Source organism: Stenella coeruleoalba, assembly GCF_951394435.1.
Source record: "Stenella coeruleoalba genome assembly, chromosome: 2".
NCBI lineage: Eukaryota > Metazoa > Chordata > Mammalia > Artiodactyla > Delphinidae > Stenella > Stenella coeruleoalba.
The window spans coordinates 130,233,632-130,244,661 of NC_137147.1; the positions used below are offsets into that span (position 1 = coordinate 130,233,632).

The 11,030-nt window shown below is 48.4% G+C and overlaps 1 protein-coding gene across 2 annotated transcripts in view; it reads right to left on the reverse strand.

Annotated features, from left to right (window-relative positions):
• The window catches only part of TBC1D2B (TBC1 domain family member 2B), a 96,490-nt gene extending 86,307 nt beyond the window's left edge, over positions 1-10,183 (reverse strand). Inside the window, exon 1 of one of the 2 annotated variants that reach the window (XM_079911790.1) lies at positions 9,824-10,183. In XM_079911790.1, coding sequence (XP_079767916.1) covers positions 9,824-10,147 — 324 coding nt within the window. In that variant the 5' untranslated portion in view covers positions 10,148-10,183. Of the gene's footprint in view, positions 1-9,790 lie in introns of both variants that reach the window. The other variant, XM_079911789.1, reaches the window with a different exon arrangement.
• Positions 10,184-11,030: the final 847 nt, after the last annotated feature.

An 11,030-nucleotide genomic window follows, 5' to 3' on the forward strand; every position in this document is an offset into this window, starting at 1 on the left:
AGCACGCGGCCTCTGAGTGACCACAGGGCTACATTCCTATGGCTGCCTATCAGCTCTGCCATTGCACAATAAGAGAGCGCCAGGGTTTTATGAGCTCAGGATAAATAAAAACTCCTGCAGCCACAGCCAGCAGACTGGTGGAGAGCCCCACGCCATCTCTGTCTGCGATGGTTTCCACACACCATGCAACACTGCAATGTTCTGGCTTGATGGTTTTTAACTTAAAAGTAGGACACAGGAATGACTGACTTAATATGAAGTTTTATGAACTGGGGTTTGGGAGGGGCAGATTCCCAGGCACCGCCCATCAGAGATTAGGAGGAACATGGGAGCCTGAACCAGAAATCTGCCTAACCTTTTAGTGAGTTTACAAGAGTGTTTGGGAAGCATGTTGATTTCTAACAGTCTTTTAAGATAGAGCTGGTACCTCCAGAAAGTGCCAGATGGTTCTCCTATATCAATCGGTTACTCCCCCCTCTCTGGGTGAAAAGCTGGGGGCTCTAAACGTCCTTATCAGCTGTCTGGTGGTGGTAATCATTAAAACTCACCCTCCCAGAATCACCCTAAGGATGGCAAGCGAACACTATCGCCCTCCAGGAGCTTCCTGAATGGCCCTGGAGGAACACTGAAATGTGGTGCTGTGCCAGTGACTGAGTGATCAGCTCAGGAGACAGAAACTTCAGGGCCATTGGGAGGAGGGAGTCACAGGCCCCAAACCATTGCTCTGGAGCACAGAAACTCAGAATGCAAAGAAGGTAGCAGACATAAACCACAGAGTGTCAACCTAAGGATAAATGGCTCACACTTCACTGGTCTCCACCCACGCAGTTTAGTTATTTCTAGTCTGCTTAGAAAACCATCCTCAAATAGGGCCAGTCTTTACTTCACAGTCAAAGAGAGCAGTACTTCATGATCTGGCGGAGAGTGGTGTTTCTCAGAGAGGACCATAAAGGTCTGCAGCAGAAGGGTCGGCACAATGGATAAAGATGCAGATTCCTGAGGTCCACCCTGGCCTACCAACCGAACCAGAATCTCTAGGGGGGAACCCCACAACCTGCATGTTAACAGGATCCCAGGAGGCTCCTTCCCCACACCAATCTGAGAACCACAATTCTCAAGGAGATGCTTCCCTTTAAAGGACAGAAATGAAAGATAGCCTTATCATCATGTTACCTCTGGGATAGTATATGTGAGAGAGCTGTGTAAACTGTGACGCTTAAAAAGCTGGTTCACTTCTTTTTTAAAATTTATTTATTTAATTTATTTATTTTTGGCTGCGTTGGGTCTCCGTTGCTGCGTGCGGGCTTTTCTCTAGTTGTGGCAAGCGGGGGCTACTCTTCATTGTGGTACGTGGGCTTCTCATTGCGGTGGCTTCTCTTGTTGCAGAGCATAGGCTCTAGGCACATGGGCTTCAGCAGTTGTGGCTCACAGGCTCTAGAGCACAGGCTCAGTAGTTGTGGCGCACGGGCTTAGTTGCTCTGCGGCACACGGGATCTTCCAGGACCAGGGCTCGAACCCGTGTCCCCTGCACTGGCAGGCGGATTCTTAACCACTGCGCCACCAGGGAAGCCCCAAAACTGGTTCACTTCTGAAGCTAGAGGGCATGGCTTACAGAGCAGCAAGAGAAATCACACCAAGGGTCAGTTTTCCTCTGCACACCTCCAAAGAGAAGGCTCCTGAACAGGGATGTGCAGGTCTAGTCCCTGCCAGGGAAACACCACTAATGTCTATAATCAATCAACCCCCACGGGAAGCTTATCATCTATACTGTTAATTTCCAATCTTCATGTGACTTGAACATCTTACATCTATGCTGCAGCACCGAAGAGGTAAATGTACAATTTCAGAATCTGTGTACAACAACTAAAAACAGAATAAGCCTAATTTCCTACTAAGGGAGTAGAATGGCAAATAGCATCAAACTGCTGGGTTTAAAATGGCTAAATATCACTCAGGTGTCTGGGGGAGGTTTTAGTGCCAGAGCTGCTGCTAACTAGCTGTGGGACTCTGTTTCTCACTCTATCACACAAGGGGCAGGGCGGGCTCATCTGAGGGTCTCGTCAGTTCTGACTCAGGGATAATGACCCTTGGAACAAAAACACCAAATGACTTCCTCCACCTCACAGAGCCACTTGATGACAATGCCCTAATGAAACCCCAGAACAGGACAGCTCCGAGAGGCCAGAGGCAACACCTGACTCCCGCTAGATGTCCATCACGGCCTTGCCCAACCAAGACTGTTACGTGAATGGCTGGCTGGCTGCATCAAATTTCCAAGCACAGTCTTCCCTGGACATCACAGAGCTGGAAAGGGAAACGAAAACTGGGCTCGCTGCCTAGAAATAATTCCTATAATCCAAGATCAACATCTCTGATAACACTGGCCTGTCCGCCTCCAGTCCACCGCCAGGCCTGCCAGGCCTGCCATCCGATGCCCAGACAAGTTCTCACCTGAGGGCAGACCGCTCAAAGGACGTCTGCTCTTTCCAGGACGGCTGGCCCTGGAAAGGGCCAGAGAGGAGGCCAAAGGATCTCAGCTCCTGAATGCCCCCTTCTCCCCCGGATTCCAGTTTTCCCACACAATCCGTCAGAAGAAGTTAAGCACTGGCCAAGCATGCAAACTCATGAAAAGATGCTGATTCCCATCAGACTGGGAACACTTCTTGTTGATCCAAAAGGAACTAAACCTTTGAACAGCTATACAATTATACCAAAACCTAACCAACTCCCCAGCCCATTTCTCCAGGGAGCTCTTCTTGGTGATCAGTCACACAGATCTCCCCAATTCCACAATGCCCATAGAAATTATTGTACAAACCACAGATTTCTGGCCGTGGGTGATATCCAAATCAGTACTTTACATTCAGGATTCCCTGCCTCCCTCTTTATTTACTATGGAAAGATGCCAGACCCCCCTCAGGATCAAAAAACTTGCAGACATTTGATATTTACTCCCAACTCTGAATACTACAGACAAAAATGGTTTCTCTCCAAAGTTTTTTCTCAAAGCTATCAGGTGCTAATCTATTTTTAAAGTCTTAACACTGTAGGTTCTGAAATGAATGGAAAACTTTCACTGCTGTATATGCAGAAAAAGCATAATGCTTACAACATGGTGGATGCTCAAAACTATTTGCTAAAGGAAGAAATGGACACTGCAAATCTCCTTCTGACTGTGCGACAAGGGCACACCACACACCCACCCCAAGAGGGCATGAGGGTATGAAGTATTCATTCGGCTACCCAGTATATACAGAGCATATAATCCGTGCCTGACACTCTGCTCAGCATTAAGGCTGAAGCGGTGAACCAGGGACAAAACTCTGCCCTCCGGGAGTTGGGCTCTAGTAGGACGCGGCATCAGATGCTCAAACACCAGAACAGGACTAGACCCATTTTAGGGAGCACCACCACCCTGAATCTGTCCATTCGGGGTTTCCTGTGCGGCTTGGTGAGCTACTGTTCATTGCGTGATCATGACACCTGCAGCCTCTCCGGGGACCACCTCGGCCTCCCGCCCCTGAAGGCCTCGCACATCCACGCACCCGGCACATTCACTTCACCGAGTTCCCAGGAAGAATATTTAGCAGGACGCTGGTTAGAAGCATCACTACTTTCTAATTCGCCATTCCATATTGCATTCACTCTGTGAAAGTGAACAAAATCCACTTAGGACTGGGCCTTCCAGGATGTAGCTAAACACCCACTCAAATGTCATTAAGACCCTACTACATAAATCTCTAAAAGAACTGAAAATTCCTAATCAAAACCCCTTCCACTCCACCAACCGGAGAGTCATTTCTACAATAACGGGGTTCTTTTCTTTCTTTGGTAGGAGGGTTATTATCTATATTTTGTTCTGCCCAGAGATGGGAAGGCTGATCATGGATGCAGGCACCTGAACAAGGAGAGCCGTCCACCCCTCAGAAGCCTCAGTGAAATGCGAGAGCTGTATTCACATCTCAACCCTGAATGCACGTGACCCCTCCCTCCATTTCTCAAGCAACGGTTTCCTCCAAAGGGGAAGGAAACTGGTAACACGCATATGAGCAAAGCAAGTGGGACATGAGAGAAGTCAGGGAAGGTGGCCATGAGGAATGCTTTGGGAAAGGCAGTCCCCGAGAGGGGTGGGGCAGGCTGTAGCCACACAGCCCCCGAGGCAGCAACCCCTGCTCAGAAACAATGGTTCTTAAGAGGCAATGGACCACGAGATCTTCAACTCTGCATTTATCAACTTTAAAACCTGTTTTCCAGTGGGTAACATATTAATATTTCAACTCCTAAAACATAAGACAAGACAATCCTCCAACATAATTAGATGAAAATACTGGATATAACCCAACCATCAGTTTGGGAGGAAAAAAAAAACGCCAACTATTTGTTAAGCCCTGCTGAAAATTCTTTGCTGATTCCTACACCTCGGGCCCCAAGGCCCTCCCCTCCACCCCAGCTGCCATCGGGCACTCCTTGAGTCCCCTACACACCTAAGGGGCTCCGCTCCTGCCACTTCCTCTCCCTAGAACACTCTACTCCCCTCTCCATTTCTCCAGTCAACACCAATGTGCCCTTCATGCCTCAGCTCAAATGTCATTTCCTCAGGAAGTCTTCCCTAGCCCTCCTCCTTCCAATCTAAATTAGGACCCCCTATTATACATGCATCCCATCTCTTTCCTTTTAAACTTCACAGCACTGGTTGGTGTTCGTTTTGTTTTTATTAACGTCTGTCTCTGGGCTACACAGAAAGCTCCCCAAGGACAGGAACTGTGTTCACCTTGTTCAGTCTATACCCCCAGTGCCTAAGCACACAGAATGGGTAAGTGACAGAATGAATGAGAGTGTCCAGGCCTTTCTAAAACACCAGAGCCAGTGAACTACAGCCTGAGGGCCTATCCAGCCTACTGCCTATTTTTACACAGCTACAAGCCAAGAAAGGTCTCTATGTTTTCAGATGGCTGAAAAAAAAACCCAAAAGAACAGTATTTTGTGGCGTGTGAAAATTACATGAAATTCAAATTCCAGAATCCATAAACAAAAATTATGGGAACACAGCTACACTCATTCTACGGTTGTTTCTGTACTATAACAGCAGAGCAGAGTAGTCACAGAGATGGCACTGATGGAAGACCTAAAATATTTACTACATGGCCTTTTACATAAAACATTCACCCACTGCTACAACAGTGTCCTCAGAGTCAAGACTGTGGGCATGAAATACAAGAGACCTGAAAATGAAGGACCGACGGTAATCCGTCTTTTGAACCCCTGATGCCTGTCATATTTACTGGGCATTCCTTGAATGGCAGGCACCTCCATGACACGTGGTGAGAATGTCATTTAATACATTTGAGAATTCTGGCTGATCACTTCTAAAGGGCTGGAGCTCACACCAAAACCAGCGCTTACTGGGTAATGACCTTCTACTCATTCGTTGAACAAACGTCTGCCTGGGCACCTACTTTGTGCAGGTGCTGTTCTGGGAGGGCAAGGATGCAAACAGCAGTGCTTAGAGCCTCATGAGCAGGAAATAGTGTGGAGGTCACACTACCATGAGGCCTGTGTGACAAGACAGTGGGAGACAGAAAGCCACGGCGACATCACACCTGTGAGACTATACCTGCCTTTAAGAAACTTACTGATTGGGAAGCCACGAAAAATCCATGGAAAGTCAGGTCTCGATAAAAGATTTAAATAACATTTCAAGACCCCTGAGCGGACGCCCCAGGGAAGAACAGCTTAGCAGAGCCATTTAGCCAAGAAGGCTGGTTCACCACATCTATTTTGTACTGCACACACTATGATTACCCAAGCTAGCAAATGTTTGTCATTAAGCTGAGAGCAGTTTCAACACCAGAGAATGTGCATCCTTCCCACAAAAGTGCGTTAAGAATAGGGATGCATGATTGTTCCGTTACGTGCGACTCAGAAACCAACATACACGTCCATTTGTGCACCATATGCCTTCAAGAAAGGGAGGAGAGGGAGCAGAGTGCATCTGCTGACAGTCTGATGATGCTCCTTGCTCCAGGGACCGTGGAGATCTGGCAGGGCAGGGTCATTCAAGCTTTACCCCCAGTCAGTCACATGCTCTCTCTTCCCTAAGTGCCAGCTCACTCCAGAACGGTCTCCTGTGCCTCAGATCCCAGGAAAGCTCAGTGAGAAGCCTCCAGCACCTCTACACACACACACACACACACACACACACACACAGAGGAAGCATCAGTTTCTGTCTGTTGTAGCAGTTTCCAAATGTCTAGTAACAGGTACCATACATCCTGGTAAAGAATCGGTAGGTAAAAACGTTCCTGGTGCTTTCATTCTGCATGAAAAGGACGGAAATCAAATGCAGTAAGGGAAAAACCACTACATCTTATCTAATCCCAAACCACTGAAATCCAAAGCAAAAAAAAAAAAAAAAAGGGAGACTTGTCAAAACTGATAATAGAATTAGACACTTGGCATTTTGGACACTCACTGTTCCCAGAGTCTCTACTAGCCAAGAGCATCTGAGTCTATCTTCAAGATCTCAGACAAATCACATCCCCTCTCCGGCCTCCATTCCCTCATCTGTAAAATAAGGTCCACATCCCTGAGTTTATGAATAGAAAAGCCTACCAAGAAATTCCAATATCAGCTTTCATTAAGACTCAAGCGGTAAAACATTTTGGAAAACTTCAACAAAACCACAGCTCCTCCAGAGAAGGCAGAAAGTCACTTTAAAATAAGAACCATATGATAATACAATAAGCAAATTGCTTATTTTTTTTTCTTTTTAACCCGTCAAAAGAAATGGTATCTATAAAATTATATATAACTAGCTGAAGCTTGAGCAGGGTTTAATCCTCACTAACCTACAATCCCCCTTAGAAATCAGGGTCTGCCCTACCGCTGAGCAGCCCTAAAGGGAAGCATTAAAGCTTATGGGAGTCAGTTCTTAGATCTGAAAGGTGAAAAGGAAGATAAATTGCTAATTTCCACTTTTACCACCATAAAATTTTTACGCCCACAATTCAGAAGGAATTACTGTACAATAAAATTCATCCCTTTTGGAGCTTCCCTGGTGGAGCAGTGGTTAAGAATCCGCCTGCCAATGCAGGGGACACGGGTTCCAGCCCTGGTCTGGGAAGATCCCACATACCACGGAGCAACTAAGCCTATGCGCCACAACTACTGAGCCTGCGCTCTAGAGCCCACAAGCCACGACTACTGAGCCCACACACCACGACTACTGAAGCCCGCGCACCTAGAGCCCGTGCTCCGCGACAAGAGAAGCCACCACAATGAGAAGCCCGCGCACCGCAACAAAGAGTATCCCCCACTCGCCGCAACTAGAGAAAGCCCCCACGCAACAACGAAGACACAATGCAGCCAAAAATAAAATAAATTTTTTAGAAATTAAAAAATTTAAATTAAAATTTAAAAAATCCTTCTTAAAACACACCCCTACTCTGAAACCTTACATTTTGACTGTTCCCTTCCTTTGAAAAGGCTTGCCTGTGTTTCCATTTCCATTGTTTTTATAAAGCAAACCCTTTGTCTCAGGCATGCTGTCTTATTCTGTGACTAATTCAACTTTACATACCAAAATATTCCATAGTCAGTAACCTACATGAAAATCAATTTCTTTTTTTTTAAAGAAATATTCTGAACATACAAAAAGACAGATAGAATAATATAACAAACACCACCCAGTGCTAGAAATAAAACACTGCAAAGACACTAGAACCCCCCTGAGCACCCATTCCCACTCACGTTCCCCTCTCTTCCCAAGTGGGAACCACCATCCTGAATCCAGGGCTCATCACGCCCACACAGCTCTCCCACTCCCCATGCAGCATATGTGTTTGCATGATCTTCTTAGTCTTTACATGAATGGTACCTCTGTATGCAATCAATCTGTAACTTTGTTTTTCTTTCTCAATTTTATGTTTATGAGAGTCATCCATGTTGACACCTAGAGCTCTCATTCCTTTATGTTCACGGCTGCATAATATTCCATTATATGAATGTACTACCTAATTGGCCAAAGACACCACTTGTTGTTTCATATGGCTGCCATGTAGTGCCTACTCTGTGCCAGCTATTTTCCAGAATTCTCAAAACTAACCAATGAGGAAGGTAAGATTCCCATTAGACTGAAGAGGAAACTGGGACAGAGAGGTGGTATAGTTTGCTCAACACCTGTGAGTGGCAGATTCAGGCCGCAAGTTCAAGTCAATCCAAGTCTAAAGCCACACTCCTGACACTGCATCTTGCAGCCCCACTTAGGTAGATACCTCCATCATTCAAAAAATTTTAATGAAAAAACCTGATGGAGGGCTCCAAAGTCATTTGAGAAAATCTGAAACAGGATGCTCTATTTTCTGTTTTAACAAACAATTCCACAGGAAATTCAGCTGTACACAGGGACAGTCCATATATACAGTGAGGACAAGCCTTTCTTTGGCAAAAGTCCCTGTGTACTTGCTCAGATCACTCCCAAGTTTACACCAATGCTTTCTAAGTAAGCCCGAGTTGAACTGCAACTCTGCTTGGCTTCCTTTGGAGAAAAAGGCTGTCTGCACCCACTTAAAGAAAGGATGGAAGAGCCTAAAAGAACACAGTAATCAGACTCTGCCTGAAACAGCAGGAACTGAGCTGACAAAGCTCTAAAAACGACCTGGGGAGCAGCTCCAACTGTTGCTGGCTTCGGAGATCCTGGGAACAGCCCTGTGCTCACAAGGCCAAGGGCGTCAGGCTCAGCCCACTCTGCTCTCCACTTGGCGAGCTTTGCAGAGTTTTCATACATCCCAGCCCAGCCCTGCTGCTGTGGAGAAAGCCCAGCTTGTAATACGGAAGAGAAGCGAGAGAGAGGAGTGAGGGTGGAGGCTCACAGGAACCAGGCAGGGAAGGAGGCTGGGAGAGAGACCCAACTCCAGGCCAGGGCCCAGACGCCCAGGTGCTGGAAGCAGGAGGGCCCCTAGGAGATAATGGGATGCCCCAAGGACAGGGAAGGCTTCTCAGCACCAGAATCAGGACTTCTGACTCTAGTCTCATGCTTCTACACACTGTGTAGAAAAAAGATTACGGAAGCCTCAAATGGGCAAGGCAGAACTGGTTGAAGCAAACGTTTCCCTCCTCTCCCAGCCAAAATACGGAGCAAGTAAACAGTCTCTGCTACTTACTGTCTGTGTGACCTTAGCTGGAGTGTCTCTGCCCACTGTGGAGGAGACTGCAGTGGATTATCTTTTAAGGGCCCTGCCAACTCTGACTCTCTCGGTCTATAGCCCTGAATGCAGTAACACTTAGGAGAGGTCAGAGTATATTTCTTATAATTCCAACACCCCCACGAAGTAGATACTACTGCTATCCCCATTTTACAGAAGAGGCAGCTGAAGAGGGTAATAACTTACCCAAGGGCAGGAAGCCTACAGTAATGAATGCCTGGGAGGGTTACACAGGACATCCACAGGACAGGGGTGGGGAGGGGAAGGGAGGTGGACAGAGAAGGGCCCGAGGCAAGGCACAGAGGGAGATAACGGCTCAAGGGACTGAGTAGCCCCCAGCCACTCTGGCCTAAACCCAGGTAAAGGGCTTGAGATGGGGACGGGGACAGAGTCTGAGGAAGAAGTGGGGAAAGAAAGACAGAAGGGCTTTAGAGAAAGGAGGGTATGCAAAAAGTTAGATGGTCAGAGGAGCTAGGCTGAGCTGGGCATCGGGGGCAGCCCCAGAGGCTAGGCAGGGGGAGCAGGGGAAGGGCGTGTGGGCGGGTTCCCGGGAGGCGGGTGCGGGGCTGCGGGGCGCGCTGTCCCACCTTGAGCACCGTGACGGCTCCCGCGCTGTGCACCTGGAAGTGAGCGGGCGGCTCCGCGCCGGGCTCGGCCGCCTCGTCGGGGCCCGTGTAGCTGAAGCAGGCGTCCGCGATGTCCAGGTGGCCGAGGGGCTGCGCGTCCTGCGGGTTCTTGAAATAGTAGAGGTAGCAGCGACGCGCGTCGAACACGAACCAGCGGCTGCGGTAGCCGCGCAGCGGGCCCTTGCCCGACAGCTTCTGCAGGTAGCCGCACAGCCGCGCTGGCTCCCGCCCCGGCCCTGCCCCAGGCTCCGCCGCGGCCCCCGGGGCCGCGCCCTCGCCAGTGCTACCCTCCTCCGCCCGGGCCCCGGGGCCCAGCATCGCCAGCCCGCGCTCCAACCGCCAGCGCCGCGGCCCCCAGCGCCTCGGCGCCGCAGCTGACCCCCCTCTCTTCAACCCCGCCGCTCCGCACGGCTGGCGGGCGCGCAAAGCAGCCTGGGACTTGTAGTCCCGCCCCCGCCCGCCCCCGGGAGCGCCTGCCCGCACCCGAGGCGGTCCCGCAGGCGCCCCAGAGGCTGGTCCGGAAGAGTCACCCCTGCCCTCTGTTCCTTTGTGTAACCTGGGGCTCAAAACCTCGCGCTGCCGGGCTGAAACATTGTTCTATTTCTTTATGGGAGTGTGCGTACTTGGAACACGCATTTCTCAAAATTCATCAGGGGTCCCCTTAAAACTGTACATTTCACTCTATGTAAATTATACCTCACTAAAAAACTTTATTTTTAAATCTTTGCCCTGCCAGATTCACAGGCTAGTATTACAAAAATGAGAGAGCCTATTGCTTGGCGCTGAGTGGGTGCTCAGTAAATGTTTATAGAATGCGTGAATGAAAGCCAAAGCACTTCCCACCTCTCCAGACCTCAGTTCGTTCACCGATTTCAACAAATATTTACTGAACGCCTTGTATGTGCCAGGTACAGTTCCAGACACTGGAGGACACAGCAGTGAACAAGCCAATCATTTCCCTGCCCTCATGGAGATAATAGTCTAGTAAGGGAGAGAGATAATACAAACTACATAAAGAAGACAGATAAATATATACTGTGTTGTATACACGCTGTGATGAAATTTTAAAAAGGACTACCACTTAAATAGCATGTATTACTTACCAGCGCTTTGTGTATTAACTCATTTGAATTCTCACAATAACTTCAAGAGGCAAGTGCCATTGTTTCGCAATTAAGCAAAGTAAGAGGATGGGGGGATG